The 19,190-nt window shown below is 40.3% G+C and overlaps 1 protein-coding gene across 2 annotated transcripts in view; it reads right to left on the bottom strand.

Annotated features, from left to right (window-relative positions):
* IFT81 (intraflagellar transport 81) overlaps positions 1-19,190 on the bottom strand; it is a 219,388-nt gene that overhangs the window by 139,508 nt on the left and 60,690 nt on the right. Inside the window, exons 4-8 of one of the 2 annotated variants that reach the window (XM_073676298.1) lie at positions 18,924-19,104; positions 9,433-9,522; positions 7,686-7,751; positions 7,274-7,384; positions 3,250-3,334 (exon numbers count right to left, since the gene is read on the bottom strand). In XM_073676298.1, coding sequence (XP_073532399.1) covers positions 3,250-3,334; positions 7,274-7,384; positions 7,686-7,751; positions 9,433-9,522; positions 18,924-19,104 — 533 coding nt within the window. Of the gene's footprint in view, positions 1-3,249; positions 3,335-7,273; positions 7,385-7,685; positions 7,752-9,432; positions 9,523-18,923; positions 19,105-19,190 lie in introns of those variants that run through there. The other variant, XM_073676299.1, reaches the window with a different exon arrangement.

Raw genomic sequence — 19,190 nt, 5'->3', positions numbered from 1 at the left:
GAAGAGTCAGAAAGGAGGAAAAATAGAAATTGGAGAACACTGAATAAAGTGATCTTATAAAAGGAAAAAAAATTGAACATTTATTAGATCATTTTCTTGGAACACACAATTTATAATTTACATCAGATCAGAATAACTGATCAGCCATTTTCTCTGCCCTATTGTCCCCATTTCTTTGTAACACACAATTTATATTACATCTCTTTTACTGATCAGCCATTTATTACATCCAGTTCATTGGCACACACATCATGGTATAACTTTTACTGATCCCTAATATTTTGCAACTTTTTAGTATTAGTCATTCATATTAGATTATAATTTAATATTTGGTATTAAATATTACTTATCCTTGATTTTAAACTTTTCAAGATCTACATTAACTAAAAAGAGTGGCATTAAAATTACCATTAAAACCATATATTTTCTTAAAAAGGTTGCCCACTACTATGATATTTGTGATCTGTCCTTTGGATGGGTCATCAATCTCAAAATCATTGGGGGACAGACACCCAGCACCCCCATTAATCAGCAGTAAACAATTTGTGGAGAGATACATCAAAACTCTGTCTTATGGTCATTCCTGAGTACTACAGATCAGCTCCTACACAAATGAATAGGAGCGAATCTACAATTCACAGAATGCAGGTTAACCCCTTCCCAACATCGGCCATACATGCATAGCACATGTTGGATGCAGGGCTAAGAAGCAAGGCCTGCCCCATATGCAGCAGATGTCAGCGGTGTTATATAACTAGCTCCGATCACTGCTGTTTAACCATTTAGATGCCGCTGTCAATCACTCACAGCTGCCAGTGTGCGCATGGCCTAGCTCCTATCGGTGCAGCAATCGCAGAGTGTTGATGGGCTGCCATGGCAACCAGGGTCCTAGTGAAGGCTGCCCTTGCTGCCATCAGTAGGCCTTGCTGCATGTGGTTGAGCTTCATAGGAGAATATCAATTTCACTGTATACTGCAATACTGTAGAATTCCAATATGCAAAACAGGTTTAAGTCCCTAAAAAATTATTTAAAAAGTGGGAAAAAAAGAAGTTTTAAAAAAAAAAATAAAACTTGGAATCATCCCCTTTTCTTAATTAAAAATAAATAAAAAGTACAAAAATAAACATGTTTGATATTGTCACGTTCGCAAATGTCTAGTCTATAAAAAATTACATATTTGCATGCATATTTGAAAAAAATAGAAACCCAAGAATTACACTTTTTTGGCAGTGATGTCCTCCAAAAATACAAAAAAAGCACTCAAAACATTTTACGTAGTTCAAAAAAAGCTTGCCGTAGCTCACCAAGGAAAAAATAAGCTCTACCGCAGCTCCATCGACAAATGGCGATAATTTTTTTTTTACAAATTTGAACACTTTCTCCACCATTTAAAAAAAACAACAACAAACAAAAAAACTACAAAAGAGATGAGCGCACTGGTTTGAGGTGAACTGAAATCGCCTTGAATTTTACAAATAAATTTGGATTCTCCTGAATCCAAAACTTTTTTGTCATTTGCTTCACGTTTCATAGTTTTTAAGGCTGAAGGTAGACAAGATATCCTAACATATAAAACCTAAAATAAAAACAAAATTAAAATATACCCTGCTGTAAGTAAAAAGCAATAGTGGATATAAATAACATGGGATACTTAGTAAACACAGTTTTTGATAAAAAAAAAAGCGTACAAGCCATCCCACCAGCATCAAGGTGTATCCAAATCAGGACAATCCTAACCGCTAGTATTAAAACCTTACCCTATGTCAAAAATAACCTCAATGTGCATAAAGGCCCAGCAGGACCAGGTCCGGAATATGGATACCCAGCCATGAGAAACTATATAAACGTCATGTCCAACTAAAAGAAAGGGAAGTCACACCCTTACCTGCACTAAGTGCAGGAACCGGATACTTAACCGAAAAAAATGAACAAAATATAGGAGCATGTTCACACTGGCCATTAAACAGACAAAACCTAAGATAGAAACAAAATGAACATATACCCTGCTGTAAGTAAATACCTAAAAGCAATAGTGCAAATAAATAACATAGGGTAGTTAATAAACAACGTTTTTTATTCTATCTTAGGTTTTGTCTGTTTAATGGCCAGTGTGAACATGCTCCTATTTTGCATGCATACCAATTTATACTCAAGTTCATTTTTTTTCCGGTTAAGTTTCAGAATTTTTTCCTGTTTCCAGTACATTTACAGAAAAATAAATATTATATTTAAAAACTCCAACTTGTCCTGTAAAAAAACAATCCCTCGTATGGATACGCTGACAGGAAAATAAAATAGTTATGACTCTTTGAAAAGGGAGAGGATGTCCTGACCACCGCTGGCCTGACCACTGAGGATTCTGACAAGTACTGAGGATTCTGACAAGCTACAGGTTCATGTTACGAGCTGGAGTGGATTGCAAATTCCAAGGATGATTATTTGTTCTTTTTTTCTTTTTCCAGGCTGGCTTTCCCCTCTCAAGTTTTTTTTTTTACTGGAGAACCCCACTTAGAGGTTAAACTTTCATTGCTCTTTATCAGGATAAAGTGACTGGTGGTCGGCATGTCATTGCTTCTGGTCCAGAGGAGACTGTCAGACTACCAGTGCTGCAGCAGGGAGCAGGTAACAGGGCTGAGAATGTATTCCGTTTTTCTTTCTACTGTCAATTTTAAAATTATTCTGGAAAACCCCTTTAAATACAAAAGATGAAGAAAAAAAACTATAGGAAAAATGTTTTTTCCTCCAAGCTGGCATAAGCGGAAAAAAGCGATTACAGCACACATTATTCTACAGCACTTAGACCTGTGTTTATAGGCTAGTAAGATTACAGAAATAAATCATGATCATTTTCCTAGACAAATGCTGCATGAATTAATAGGAACAAGAAGTCTAAATAGACAAGAAGCTGTTAGATTCGGTTAGCTGTTCTTTCACAGGCCTGCTTATGGTAATAAAATGGTTCATGGGACGCTCACTCAGAGCGCAGCTGATCTCACCATTATGTTTTCTTATAATATAGAACTAGAATGGCAATTATTTCTATGCAATGTCACTACTCCAAGCTTTTTGAAAATTATACCCAAGTCCTCCTAATTCTGCCTGTCTGCGAGTACTTTCTGCTTAGCAAAAGCTCTACAGGAGGTTGCAACAATGATTAATGTGGTCAAGCAGATTTCATATCATATCATCTTCGAATGCAATACAACACTATACACACACACACACACATATATCATCGGATTAATTACCTTCCGGTTTTGCATCTGCTGCGGCATGTCGCATGTTTTTCAACTGTTGCTGGGCTCTTTGCAGCTTTTGCTCTACACTAAATAGCTGTGAAACACAATTAAGATCACTGTCTTAGCTCACTATATAAAAACATCTTCATATTTGTGCACTGGAATAAGGGGTTAAATACAGAGCATGCGCACTGCCACACAATTCAGTGTCTATAGGACTGAGGGAGCCAGCCTATCCCTGCCAGTCCAATGGACTGAATGGAACAACCTTACACATGCTTGACCACCACTCTATTTAAACAGGAAACTCGCGACACTCATTCTTGTGATTAGTGGGGTTCCGAAAAGTAGAATACGAAGCTATTTGCAATTTACCACGTATCCTGGAAATAGGTTATATGTTGTATCTGTGGCACAACTCCCTTTAACCCCTTAACAACATCTGACATACTAATAAGCATCTGTGCCCTGGGACTTAAGAGCCAGACCCGTATTAGTACGTCATGGCGATCGCGCGCGCACACAGGCTGTGCAGGCGCGATCGCCGCCGGGTGTCAGCTGATTGTCACAGCTGATAACCCGATACTATGTGCAGGGAGCGGTCCTGCACAGCTCCCAGCACATTAACCCCCGCGATGCTGCGATTGAAGTCGATCGCAGCATTGCGGGGGCAAGGGGAGGTGATCGCAGATACTCATCTCCTCTTCCGGCTTCCAGCGCTGTCTGCCGTGGCTTCCAGGATGTTGCCATGACGACCCGATGTCGTCATGACAACATCCGGGTCACCAGACAGCAGGAAGATTTTTTGGACATGCGCAGTGCATCTCCAAACAATCTTCTCCCTGTCCAGCGCTGACAGCCTGCATGGCAAAGGGATGGTGCTGCATTCCTGTGCCATGCAGGCGATCAGAGAAAAAAAAATGAAAGTCCCATAGTGGGATAAAGTAATAAAGTATAAAAACTATCAGAAAGTGGAAAAAAAAAAAAAAAATTGCAAAAATATTTAAAAAAAAAATAAAAAAAATAATCCACCAAAAATAAAAATATAATGTATCCATCAATAAATATTATTATAAAAAAAAAAAAAACAATAAAAGTACACATATTTGGTATCGCCGCGGCCGGAACAACCTGACCTATAAAACTGTCCCACTAGTTAACCCCTTCAGTGAACACGGTAAAAAATAAAAATAAAAAACGAAGCAAAAAACAATGCTTTCTCACCATACCGCCAAACAAAAAATGGAATAACACGCGATCAAATAGACAAATATAAATAAAAATGGTACCGCTGAAAACGTCATCTCGCCCCCAAAAGACAAGCTGCCATACAGCTCAATCAGCCGAAAAATAAAAAAGTTATAGCTCTCAGAATAAAGCTATGCTAAAAAATAATTTTTTCTATAAAATTGCTTTTATTATGTAAAAGTGCAAAACATAGAAAAACTATATAAATGTGGTACTGCTGTAAACGTACTGACCCGAAGAATAAAGCTGCCTTATCAATTTTACCACACGCGGAACAGAATAAAAAAAAAACAATTCCTGAATTGTTGTTTTTTGTTTATTCTGCCTCCCAAAAATCGGAATAGAAAGCGATCAAAAAATGTCACGTGCCTGAAAATGGCACCAATAACAACGTCAACTCATCCCGCTAAAAACGAGCCGTCACATGACTGTCTGCCAAAATCTGGAAAAATTATAGCTCTCAAAATATGGCGATGCAAAAACTAGATTTTACAAAAAATGCGTCTTTTAGTGTGTGACAGCTGTCAGTCATAAAAACCCCATATGATTCTGGTATTGCTGTAATCACACCGACCCGAAGAATAAAGTCGTCTAATCACTTATACCGCATGAGGAACGGCGTAAAAAATAAACTCTCGGGTTAGGGTTGGGCTAGGGTTAGGGTTGTGATGGGGTTGGGATTTTTTTCAAAAGTAAGAAAAAAAGTTGATGATATGGCGACTAGTGTTGAGCACAAGTGCTCACTACTTGAGCTTGCATCGGGTGCTCTGGTATGCATTGAGTATCGTGGGTATTTGAGTGACATGCTCGAGTCTCCGCCCCATATGCTTCGCGGCCAAAAAAACTTTGAGGTATTGCCTGCCATGCACGAGCGATCCACGCATGTTTTTTTTTGGGTGTCTAATAACCGTGAAACATGCGGAGCAGGGACTCGAGCATGTCACTCGAGCACACGCTGTACATGGTGCATACCTGAGTACCCGATGCAAACTCAAGTAGCGAGCACTTGCGCTCAAGACTAATGACAACTTATTCAATATGATGACCTAATGTTATCAAATTCTGTGTCGTACCTCTGGGTTCAAAATGTTCACTATACACCTTAATAGAATCCTTGAGGGGTATAGTTTCCAAAATGGGGTCACTTGTGGGGGAGCTCCAATGTTTAGGCACATCAGGGGCTCTCCAAACGCGACATGGTGTCCGCTAACAAATTGAACGGAAAATCGGCTCAAATTGTTAGCGGACGCCATGTTGCGTTTGGAGAGCCCCTGAGTGCCTAAACATTGGAGCTCCCCCACAAGTGACCCCATTTTGGAAACTAGACCCCCCAAGGCACCTATCTAGATGTATAGTGAGCACTTGGAACTCCCAGGTGCTTCACAAATTGATTCATAAAAATGAAAAAGTGTTTTTTTTTTCACTTTTTCATTTTTACGAATCAATTTGTGAAGCACCTGGGGGTTCCAAGTGCTCACTATGCATCTAGATAGGTGCCTTGGGGGGTCTAGTTTCCAAAATGGGGTCACTTGTGGGGGAGCTCCAATGTTTGGGCACACAGGGGCTCTCCAAACGCAACATGGTGTCCGCTAATTATTCAAGCAAATTTTACAATCAAAAAGTCTTATGGCGCTCCTTCCCTTCTGAGCCCTGCCGTGCGCCTAAAGAGTGTTTTTTTCCCCACATATGGGGTATCTGCGTGCCCAGGGGAAATTGCACAACAAATTTTGGGGTCCATTTTTTCTTGTTACCCCTGTGAAAATAAAAAAAATTGGGTCTAAAGTAACATTTTTGAGAAAAAAGTTCAATGTTCATTTTTTTCTTCCACATTCCAAAAATTCCTGTGAAGCACCTGAAGGGTTAATAAAGTTCTTGAATGTGGTTTTGAGCACATTGAGGGGTGCAGTTTTTTAGAATGGTGTCACTTTTGGGTATTTTCTGTCATAAAGACCTCTCAAAGTGACTTCAAATGTGATGTGGTCCCTAAAAAAATGGTTTTGTAAATTTTGTTGGAAAAATGAGAAATCGCTGGTCAACTTTTAACCCTTATAGCTCCCTAACAAAAAAAAATTTGGGTTCCAAAATTGTGCTGTTGTAAAGTAGACATGTGGGAAATGTTATTTATTAACTCTTTTGTGTGACATATCTCTCTGATTTAAGGGCATAAAAATTAAAATTTTCAAAATTGCAAAATTTTCTAAATTTTTGCCAAATTTCCATTTTTTTCACAAATAAACGCAAGTGATATCGAAGAAATTTTACCACAATCATGAAGTACAATATGTCACGAAAAAACAATCTCAGAATCAGGGGGATCCGTTGAAGCGTTCCAGAGTAATTACCTCATAAAGTGAGAGTGGTCAGAATTGTAAAAATTGGCCTGGTCTTTAACGTGCAAACCACCCTCGGGGGTTAAGGAGTTAATAAGTGGGATTTCTTGCCTTATAAATGGGGTTGGGACCATCAGTTGTGTTGTGCAGAAGTCAGGTGGATACACAGCTGATAGTCCTACTGAATAGACTGTTAGCTCATAGATATCCACACAATAACTTCCTAGTGAGCTGTGGAGGGTAACTACTTATACTTAGTGTACAGAGGTTGCTATTCTAAAAAGAAGCTAAGCTGTCATTATGGAAGACAGATAGAGCAGCCAAGCAATACACAAGATTTGATTTGTATAAAATGTTAATCCCTCAGATAGACATTCTCCTATGTTTCTTCTGATTTACATTGCTGCTCCCATGGTGAATGATGACCTGAGAGTTGTACAGAATTAGGACAGTACCTGATTTCTCTGCTCCTGCTTCTGTTGAGCCAGAGAGTCTTCTCTTTCCTTTTCAATACGCAGCTGACTTGCTATTTCAAGCATCCGTTGATGATTCTGAACTGTCTCCACCTACAGTAAATAATAAAGAGGTGCAAATGATTGTCAAATTCTTAAGAAAACAAGTAGATGTATCATGTTTATCACAGGTCTCTCTTAGCATTTCCTTTTCATGTCCATTACTCCCAGCAGATGACAGGGAGGTATTGGATTCAAGTTCCTTAAAAGCTTTGGCCTTCGGCCCAAGGAGATCCCGTCAGTTGCATTTGTATCTTCCTTAATAAACAGCAACATGCGGCTACTAATCCATGTTTGCATTCCCCAAGCCAAACGTTTTGACACTGAACTGTAACAGTATCAAATGTAGTCTCACCCTTTTTTTCAGACGCTCAACTCTCTTCATTAGCTGATCCTTTTCCTCTTCCATTGCACTGATGTCCTAAACATGGCAGATAAATAATAATGTATAACATACATGGCTTTAGAATTTGCACAATTCAAAAGTTATATTCAGAAGTTAGCTAACTAAAGAACGTAGCAGAGACGTAACCATAGTAGGTGTAGGGGCTGCAGTCACCCCAGGGCCATGGAGTCTAGGGGGGCCTATATCAGAAGACCAATAATATTAAAGATCTGTGATAGTTAGGGGCCCTGTTGGAGATTCTGAGATTAGAAATAAAAAAAATAAAATCTGTGCACTGAGACAGAAATGTTGGTCCATTTTAAGCATCAACTATAATCAGGGGCAGTTTAGAAGGCATGGGCCCCCTAACACCTGATGTATCATGTGACATCACACGACCCCTTTTCATAGATCATGTGATAAGTCCAGTGATTAACACAGGTTAATCTGTAGACTCAAAACATGAGAGACAGTTGTGTGCTGCGCAATTTTTTTCCCTTGTGTACAAGGCAATATATAACATAGTGCTATACATAATAGACATAATAGAGCAGGGCTGGGAAATTAATTTTCCAGAGGGGCCACATGACAGACCGAGACTGTTGTGGGGGGCCGAACCAATAGGCTGAAATTAATTCTGCTCAATATTAATATTAACATATTTATTATAATTATTATTTTATATTAATATTACTTCAATCACTTAATATTGAGCAGAATTAACTATGCTGACATCCACTATATACCGTATGAGCCCATACACAGCCAACTATATACAGCACAAGCCCCCACATAGCCCCATATACAACAGGTGCCCCCACATAGCCACTATATACAGTATGAGTCCCCACATAGCTCCTAAATACAGTATGAGCCGTCACATAGCTTCCTATATACAGTATGAGACACTTCAAAGCTCCCTATATACAGTATGAATCCCTACATAACTCACTATATACAGTATAAGCCCCCACATTGCTCCCTATATACAGTATGAACCCCCACATAGCTCCCTACATACAGTAAAAGCCCTCACAAAGCCTCCTATATACAGTGCAAGCCCCCACATAGCTCCCTATATACAGTATGAGCTCTCACATATCCTCCTATATACAGTATGAGCTCCCACGTTGCTCCTATATACAGTATGAGCTCCCACATGGCTTCCTATATACAGTATGAGCCCCCACATGTCCTCCTATATACAGTATGAGCCCCACGTAGCCTCCTATATACTGTGTGAACCCCCACATAGCCCCCTATATACAGCATGAGCCCTCACATAGCCCCCTATATACATGCACACAACACAACACATACTCACCTTCCTTCCATTCCCCCAGGGCTCTACTTCTCGTGGTAGGCACGTATATGCTGACGCCAGTGCGATGACATAATCGCTCTGGCTGATGTCATCGTACAGGCAAGTCACAGAAGAGGCAAAAGAAGCTACTCTGGAGCTACATTGTCATTCTGTACTGTCAACAGCGGAGCTTCAAGAAAGCTCCCTGCCTGGATACAATGTGGCCATAAGCCCCCCCAGAACCTCGGGCCACGAGCCGTGGCCCAGATTGCCCTCATTATAATCTGCTTATGACAAACTAATGAGAACAAATCACCCCAAAATAAAAGTGAAAAAATTCATAAATGTTGAAGATAAAAGAGGTAGAAATGTTCATTGTAAGGATGAAAAACAAAAACACAAAGCTGTCATTACCCGTCTAATCTCTGCAGTAGAGAAGCCAGATGTTTTTAGCTGCTCACACTCCTTATGTAGAGTTTTGAAGTTCTCCATCAGATCTTCATACTGTAAAGAAAAATAAATACAGCTTACATCATAAAACACTTAACGTGCAAGTAACGAGAGAAAAAAAACTATTAAACCGTAATGTAAGCAGGTTAATTAAATGGTCACTTCAACAAATTTTGTATAAATCATTGATACAAGCAAATTTAAGAAACACTTATGTATCTTTCAGCGAAAACATGCTTCTCTCGTCATTTATGAGTCACTTCTCCCCTCCTTCGCTCATCATTTACCATCATTCACCTTGAAAATCTGCTAAAATCTGTCTTGGTCAGAACAAGATGGACTACCAGCTCACTGAGGTGTCAAATTAAAGCTGCATATTGAAGTCTATTAAAAGGGGAGGGTGAAGGAGCAAAGTGAGAAACAGTGAAAGAGAGGTATAGATACATACAGGTTCTGTTGCTTTCTAGTAAGTATTTATCTCACCACAGAGCTACACTGCTCAGTACTGCTGTATAATGTCCTCCATGCGGCTATTTTTGATTATGTACAGCATAGAGACAGGGGAGCAGGAATAACCCATGTTTGCGTGTGCTGTGCATGGGAGACATCATAACATCTAGTCTAAGCCAACTAGATCAGAAATAACTGAACATAAGACATTGAGCATAGAGGAAAACTGGTAAAAAAAGCAAGAAACAGGTTATATAATGTGCAGAAATATTGATATTCTTATGTTATTCCTGATATACACACGCAAAAGCTTCTTCTGATCAGACACCAAAATGACAGGTACACTTTAAGTTAATTCGAGTGTATGAAAAATAGGGCTTTTAAGTGATCGTGTATGACTAGGATCACTTCCAATCCTCAAAATTTTAAATTCTGCATTGTTCAATGTGTTTTTAACACATTTTATATTTTGAAGTGGATCCGTCATGTCTCCCAAGTGAGGGCACAGAGGGGAAGATGCTGAGCTCTGAAATATATAGCTATCTATGATATGACTGGCTATTTTCATGTAAAAATCTGATAAAACGCAGCCAGTAAATCCTCCTGTCCCCACACACACTGCTGGTTGACACATTTCCTTGTTTGAGTTTGTATACATGTAAAGCTGTCGATCACAATGTGTGGGTGAGAGAAAGGAGGACTCACGGGCTTCTCAATAAGTCCTGGCTGCATTTCAACAGCACTTAAATACAAAAAATTAACTGGATTATTCCAAACCAAAACTATATATCCCCAAAGCTCAGCGTCTTGCCCTCTATTACATATTGCCCATAGAGGGAAGAGTGTAGGAGACCTGACAGAGCCACTTTAACCCCTTCACAACATCCGCCGTACATGTATGGCGCATGTCGGAAGCAAGTATATGGAGAGTCCTCTGGCAGATAGCCCAGTCCGCCCAATACTCAGCAGGTGATGGCTGTGAATTACAGACAGGACCTGCTGCTAACAACTGCGGATGAAGCAGTGCTCCGTCTGCGATTGTTAACTTGTCAACCTATTACAGCGGCAATTAACACGTGTCGACGTGCACGCATGTCATTTTCTCCACCCATCGGCACGCCCCGTGGCGTGATCGCGGGTTGCCGATGGGTTGTCATGACAGCCGGGGGTCAGCTGATGACCCCCGTGCCTGTCGTTATGGAGTTCCTTTGAAACGCTGCCTGTGGCGGGGCTTCAAAGGATACTGTGATTTCTGCTATATGCTGTCGCATCGCTGTATGCAGCACAAGCGATTGGACGATCGCATCTTGAAGTTCTCTGAAGGGGCTAACAATGACAGTAAAAAGTAAAAAAAAAAAAAAAAAAAACCTTTCAAAATGTGAAAAAAAATAAAAGTTCAAATCACCCCCTTTTTCCTCCATTGAAAATAAAGATATTAAAAAATAAATAAAAAAACACACATGGTATCGCCGCGCTCAGAAAGTCCCATCTATCAAAATATAAAAACAATTAACCCGATCAGTAAACACTGTAAACTTAAAAATTCAAGAACGACAAAATTAAGTTTTCTTTGGTCGTCGCAATTCCACAAAAAAGGCTGTAACAAGCAATCAAAAAGTCATATCTATCCCAAAATGGTACTAATAAAAAAAAATAAGCCATCACACGTCGGCTGATAAATCCATCGGCTGATAATAAAAATGTTACAGGTCTCGGAAAATGGTGACACAACCCCCAAATTATTTTTAGCAAACTTCAGATTTTTTTTCTACCACTAAAATAATAAAAAAATTAGCCATGTTGGGTATTGCCGTAATCGTATTGATGAGGAGAATCATATTGCATTTGTCATTTTTACCACAAAATGTACACCATAAAAACAGCCCCCAAAAAAACAATGTCAGAATTGCGGGGGGGTTTTCACAATTTCAGCGCACTTGGAATTTTTTCCCCATTTTTCCAGTACACTATGTGGTAAAATGAATGGTGTCACTCAAAAGTAAAGAGTTATGGCTCTGGGAAGAAGGGGAGGAAAAAATGGAAACACAAAAATGGAAATGGGCGTGAAAGGGTTAATATTTAATTAACTTATGAGTCTGTAGCTGGTATTGCAGTCAATTGAACAGGGCTAAGTTGCTGCTGAGCTGACGTACTAGACACAGCCTGTGGGGTTTTTCATGTAATCTATTTTGGTCAGTATTTGAATGAAAAATGTATATTACTTTGGTTTTGACACTCACTCCTCGCTTTTGCTTACAAATACTGATGCAAAATACTAACATGGGAAAGTGTCCTATGGATGAGAATGGTAATGAGTCTTCTGATTAGTGGAGGTCCCAACTGCCAGGCCAATGCCAATCACATATGGCATACAATGCCTTTAAAGAAGCACTCTCATCAAAGTTTTTATCCTCTTAATATATTGCAGTCATCATATTATATAGCAATACTTACATTATACTTACAATTGCTCATTTTACTTTTCTACCCAACTAATTCTTCTCTTTTCTCTGCTCTATCTAGAAACAGGAAGTATCTTGTCCCTGCATTTATCGTTCCTCTCTTCAACTCCTGACCGGGCTGCTGCCTCCTCCCCCCTGCCAAGGACTTTTGCAGTGACTCATGACTCATGCAGGGAAAATAGACTTCCTGTTTTTAGCTAGTCAGTTTTTAATCATGTGATACCATAGACTTAATGGAAAAGAGAAGCATTAGCAGGGTAGAAAGGCAAAATGAGCAATTGTAAGTACACAGTGCCTTATAATATGATGACTGCAATATATTAATAGGATACAAATCTTGATGGGAGGAGTGCTTCTTTAAATTAAGTGCTATTTGGTTTCCAATAAAACCTGAATGTAGAATGTGTGCATGTCTGATAAACAGTAAGACATTGTAAGCCGTACAGAAAAGAAATGATGTGAATAATGTATTTCCTACACTGCACAACAGAATGTGGTATTACCATGTACTGCCAATCCAAAGAACTGTAAATACAAGGATTTAATAAAATCACATTAACAAAAGTATAACTTCCATCCATTCCTATATGTCTGGAACATAATTTTGTCTGATATAAATATGATTTCTGAGGAGGTTCGTGGCATTTAACTACATCTTGTACTAGGCAATTGTGCTTGAGACTGCCATGTAAACAGCACGCCGGGCAGTGTTCCAGGGATCTTGATAACATTCTGCAGATGATAAAAATGAGAAAAACGCTCCAAAATTCATTTCCTGGTAAATGTAAGTCATCAGGAGGAAGGCTGCTGAGCCGGTTATTAATGTGTGTAATTGCCAAAGCACATAAGAGAGAGACACATATTAACACAGTCGTCGGGGATCAGGACTAATTTGTTCTGAATTATAAATGTATGATGTCACGTTAGCCGGTACCATTCTTCCATATTGATCCACTTAATTTCTCTGCATATATTTGGCAATATTTCTGCAGTTGGAAGCCCACAATAAATTGACTCAATAATGCTAATTATGGTAAACTGCATATCTAAAATCTGTGCTGTAACCTGGAAGTGAGCAGGAAAACATTCTGCTCTGCACAGCCTGTTATTTCAAAGTGCATGCCTGATAGAGGACCCTTGTGGTGGCGAGTGGGCGTAGGGAGGTGGGTGAGTTGTACAATTCCTCTCCATTGCAGGCTGTACTTTCGGTCCACTGTAGAACATGTTCCTGTTGCTCTTAAAGACTATGTATACTGAAACGTTTCCTCTATATTAACCCTGAGCCCCAGCTGTGTCTTCAATGCTTTTATAACCATTTCATTTACCCTTACCTATATTGTTTAACCGTGTACATACTTCAACACTATAAAAGCTGACTAAAATGTTTAGTTAGACAGTCACTAAACATGCGGGGATGGCCCATGTTTGTCAGGCAATCCCCGCATTTTTGTTACTGTCTAACAGCCGCAAAACATGCAGCCGCGGGGACTCAAACATGTCACTCGAGCACCCACAATACTCGGTGCATACCCGAGCAGCCTAGGGCAAACTCGAGTAACAAGCACTTGCGCTCATCACTAATCCTGGCATATAGAGCAGGATCCCCCAATCCTCCACCACCACCTCTCACAGTAAGGCCTCTTTTACACATCAGTATTTCCGGTACGTGTTGTGACAGTTTCCACACATACCGGAGACACTGACACACGTAGACCCATTCAAATGAATGGGTCTGTGCACATGTCAGTGTTTCCACGGACCGCATGTCCGTGCATGTCCGTTTTTGGCTGGCAGCACAGATCACACGGACCCATTCAAGTCAATGGATCCGTGTAAACACGTACCGCACACGGATGCCATCCGTGTGACACGTACCGGCGCTTGGGAATCAGTGTAGTTAGTGCTGTTCCCAAGCGCCGGGTGCTGAATGCTCCCCTCATCATAGTCCCTTGCCGGCGCTCCGATCAGCACCAGCATGGGATAATGATGAGAGTTGTAGTCTGCTCCAGGTGTCTCCACCTGGAAAAATAAGAATAAAATAAAAAAAAATCCATATGCTCACCTATCCCAAGTGTCCCCCACTGTAATCCATGCAACCGCTCAGCAGAGGAGCCGGGGAGAATGAATCGCTCCAGCAAGCGGGCCCCAAAGCTGTGCTCAGCAAGCAGTGTCCTGTCACTCACTGAACGCAGCTGAGGTCCGGAGCCCGCTCGCTAGAGCGAGTCATTCTCCCCGGCTCTTCTGCTGAGCGGTTGCATGTATTACAGCGGGGGACACTTAGGATTGGTGAATATATGGATTTTTTTTATTTTATTCTTATTTTTACAAGTGGAGACACAAGGAGCAGACTACAACTCTCATCATTATCCCCTGCTGGTGCTGATCGCAGCGCCGGCAAGGTAACTATGATGAGGGCAGTGTTCAACACCCGGCGCTTGGGAACAACGCTAACTGTACAGCTGATTCCCAAATGCCGGTACGGGTGCTCCTGATGAGGCACACGGCTGCTACACGTGTGCCACACAGGTGCACATGGACACATGAATATCTCCGGTACTGATTTTCCCAGTACCGGAAATATCCGGACGTGTGAAAGAGACCTAAAAGTGCAAGAACTTGCGCTTTACACTAATCCAGCGCTGCCAAGTATTTTCTTAATTGGTAACTTAACGATAACCGCTGTAATGATTTTAATGTTCGGTAATGGTTTAAGTACATGGCAATGCTGGATTAGTGTAAAGTGCAAGATCTCGCTCTTTCACTGAGAGAGCAGCCGTTGACGCTTGTGGGATCTCGCTCTGCTGGCCAGGATCTATCAACCTGGAAGTTGCCCGAAAATGTCCAAAAAGTTGGGCCCTTTCGAGTCACATTAGTGCTACTTCTGAGGGGTTTTGCAACTAGATTATAGAAAAAAATCACCAATCTGGAGCTGCCCGCAGTTTTAACAAATAAAAAGGGCAGCACCAGATTGGTGATAGGTACTCTTTAAAGGGGTTGTCCGGTCCAAATTGATAAATCTGCCATCACTAAAGGTGTGACTGCAGACTTATAAATCCCCCAGCACACGCACTGTGCACTATGGGGATTCACCGGTTTCTGAGTCGGGAATGGAGGGTATGTATGCGTTATACATACTCCCGGCCAGTGGGCACGGCCTCACTTCCATACACTTGTAAGGAGAGAAACCTCTATTCGGCCACGCCAACTGGACTGCCGCGTCACTAGATGGGGCGCGGCCTCACTCAATACCAGTGTATGGAAGCGAGGCCGCGCCCACTGGCCAGGAGTATGTATAACGCATACATACCCTCAGGCCCCAACTCAGAAACTGGCGAATCCCCGCAGTGCCTGCGCTGGGGGAGATTCAGAAGTCTGCAGTCACACAAGAGTGACTGCAGACTTCTCGATTTGGACCGGACAACCCCTTATCTCACATATAGTGAAAGTTATGTGACTATGGATTGAGTGGAATACAATAACAGCAAAGTGGATGACATTTGCAAAAATCTCATCCATACGCTGCAAAAAAATATCCACGCATAAATTGACATGCTGTGCAGATTTAAAATGTGGACATTTTTTTTACAGATTTTTTCCATTGAGTTCAGTGACAAAAATCTCAATTCATAATCCACAACGGGCTCAAACTGTTGCAGATTTTGATACCATTTTTTAAACACAAGAAACTCTTACGTTTTCTGTTGCTGTCATGATTCCGTTACCTGTTTCCCCATTGATTTGTGTACAACCCAGCTGCAATGATGTACTATGTGACCCCTTCAGCAAGTCACAGGGTGCAGCATTCACGACAGGCCATCATCACAGGAGGACGGATTGATCATCACAGGACCAGGCAAGGGAGCTGCGGATTTGCAGGGCGAACTTAGTATATTGTTTTAATTTATTTTACCTTTATTTTTTATGCAAAATTGAAAGCAAAATTCACAGCAACTTTACCACGTTCGAACGTTACCTAAAGCTTTGTTGATGGAAATTACAATTCTGCTTCGATTTGTTTTATAAGGAATTCGAAAGTAACGAATTGACTTATAATGGATTCATCAGAAACAGCAGACTGGCTGCCCGATAGGGCAACAGAAACCTGAGAGAAGTGAACCATGACGCTTGTGTTAGCAGCTTGAGTTATAGATTTATTAAAAGATTTGTTATGGATTTATCAACAGATTTCATGCAATGACAAGTGACCATTGTAATGCTTCTCCTTGCGGAGAGTGACATGTTAAGCATGTCAAGGTGAGGAGACTTTTAAAGACGCAATGCTCCTCTGGGAAATATGCAAATTGTATCTTCAGAGAGGAAGAGCACTAGAACTCTAGTGCCACCTACAGGAAGTAGCAATCCTAAAAGTCAATAGTGACCCTTTAACGAGCCTTATCACATGACTTAGGATATAAGCCAGAACCAGAAACTCAATTTGCAGACACTGTGTTTTGGGGTACTGCCCCTCGTCAGTGCAAAAACTCATATTTTGCACTGTTGAGGGGCAGCACCCCGAAACACAGTGTCTGCAAACTGAGTTTCTGGTTCTGGTTTTTATCCTAAGTCATGTGATAAGGCTCGTTAAAGGGTCACTATTGACTTTTAGGATTGCTACTTCCTATAGGTGGCACTAGAGTTCTAGTCCCCTTCCTCTCTGAAGAGACAATTTGCATTGTAATGCTGATAACTGAGATCAATTCACATAGTTATTCCAAATGACTAAGTTCTTGCAAGTTTCTAGATTTGACTTTCTATCTTCACGCTTTTTATGGCAAACATTACAAGAACTAAACAAAATTACAAAGGAAATATTAAACCATTCAAACAGCAAATCATTTTATATATATATATTCATTATGGGAAGACTGGATGCAGTGGGAGACAAAGATGTCATATATACATATCTAGGTGTAAGTGAATTACACCAGAGCTGTCTTCAGTCATTCTGATACGATGTGATTACTAGAACAGTCCTTCTGTGGTGATACCTTACTGATGTATCGTGTTGGTGGACAATAAGGGGAATCGTAGGAATGCCCCGATGCCCCGCTGGTCTCCCTGTTCTGGCCAGAGGGGTATGTGACCTTTGCATCCTATAACTCACCATAGCACAATTGGCTGCAGCAGTCACATGTTTGGCTGGGTGAGGATATACAAAGACTGGGGAGGAACTTGAGGAGTGCTAGAAGAGTGGCAGGGGCCATTAATATCTTATTAGTATAGTGCTTCATCAAAAATAATTAGCTTTATTTGGCTTCTACAGCCTGTACGTAATACAGTACATAGAAGACTGTGAATAGGTTAATGGCTAAATCTGTCAAAAACGTCAATTCCTGCGATTCCCCTTACTGACCACCAAGATAATACATCTGTAAGGTATCACCACAGAAGGACTGTTCTAGTAAATACATCTTATCAGAAGACAGATCAGATATCGTCTTCACTTACACCTAGATATATATATATGACATCTTTGTCTCCCACTGCATCCAGTCTTTCCATAATTAATATAAATATAAAATGATTTGCTCTTTGAATGGTTGAATATTTCCTTTGCCTTGTCATTTTGTTTAGTCCTTGTAATGTTTGGCAAAAAAAAGTGTGAAGCTAGAAAGTCAAATCTAGGAACTTGCAAAAACGTAGTCACTTGGAATAACAATGTTAATTGGCCTCAGTTGTCAGCGTTAAAATGGTCACTTGTCATTGCATGAAATCTGTAGATGACTCCATAACAAATCTTATAATAAAACTATTACTCAAGCTGCTAACAATGGCGTCATGGTTCACTTCTCTCAGGTTTCTGTTGCCCTGTCGGGCAGCCATTCAGCTGTGTCTGATGAATCCATTATACGTCAATATGTTACATTAGAGTTCATTATAAAACAAATAAAAGCAGAACGGTCATTTCCATCAACAAAGCTTGGGGCAAAGCTCACACATCGTAAAATAGCTGCGGATCTTGCTGCCAATTTTGCTGCAGAAAAATAAAGGTAAAATTAATTAAGACATCATAGTCACTACCCCATAGAAATCCACAGCTTTCTTGTCTGGTCCTGTGACGATTAACCTATCCTCCTGTGTTCATGTCCTGTAATGAATGCTGGAACCTGTAATTGGCTAAAGGGCTTACACAGGAAATCATAAAAAGGGGGTACAACAGAGAAGGTAAGTGGACATTTTACCTTTAAAAATATACTGCAAAATCTGCAACAATTGAAGTCTTTTGTGGATTTTGAATTAAGATTTTTGCCACTGAACTCAATGGCACAAATCTGCAACAAAACTTTCAGCAGAAAGAATTGAAATGCTGCAGATTTTAAATCTGCATAGCATGTCAATCTATGCTTGGATTATTTATCTTTTAAAAACAGTGGTTAGACCCAGATTGGTGATTTTTAAAAAATATAATCTAGCAGAAAAAAACCCTCTACTGATTAAAACATCCGACGTGTCAGAAATTGTAGGAAATTATAGGTGCACGCTAAAGTCGGAGATTATGACATCAGTTTCTACAAAGCCTCCAAAGAATCTAAGTCACCTTACCTGCTTGTATGTCTCAAAAACAATGTCATCCTGAAGAAACTCTGCAGGAACTTCCATTTTAACCAGAAACCGGGCCAAATAAGCTCTCTTCTTTAACTCATTTGTCTTCTGGAGAAGCCAGTATAAAACTGGGTGAATAACAGGTTTACTTCCAACAACCAGACCTTGGCGAAATGTGCTCCTATGAATAAAAGCAATTAAAGATTATTACATAAAATGGCCGGGAATAAATTCCATTCTTGACTATAAAAGTTGATGGCATTTATG

This window comes from Phyllobates terribilis, unplaced genomic scaffold (assembly GCF_046119375.1).
Source record: "Phyllobates terribilis strain yellow unplaced genomic scaffold, ASM4611937v1 Scaffold_1__5_contigs__length_1240528914, whole genome shotgun sequence".
NCBI classification, from domain to species: Eukaryota; Metazoa; Chordata; class Amphibia; order Anura; family Dendrobatidae; genus Phyllobates; species Phyllobates terribilis.
The sequence above is the reverse complement of the archived record's forward strand: the minus strand, read 5'-3'. Positions and strand labels throughout refer to the sequence as shown.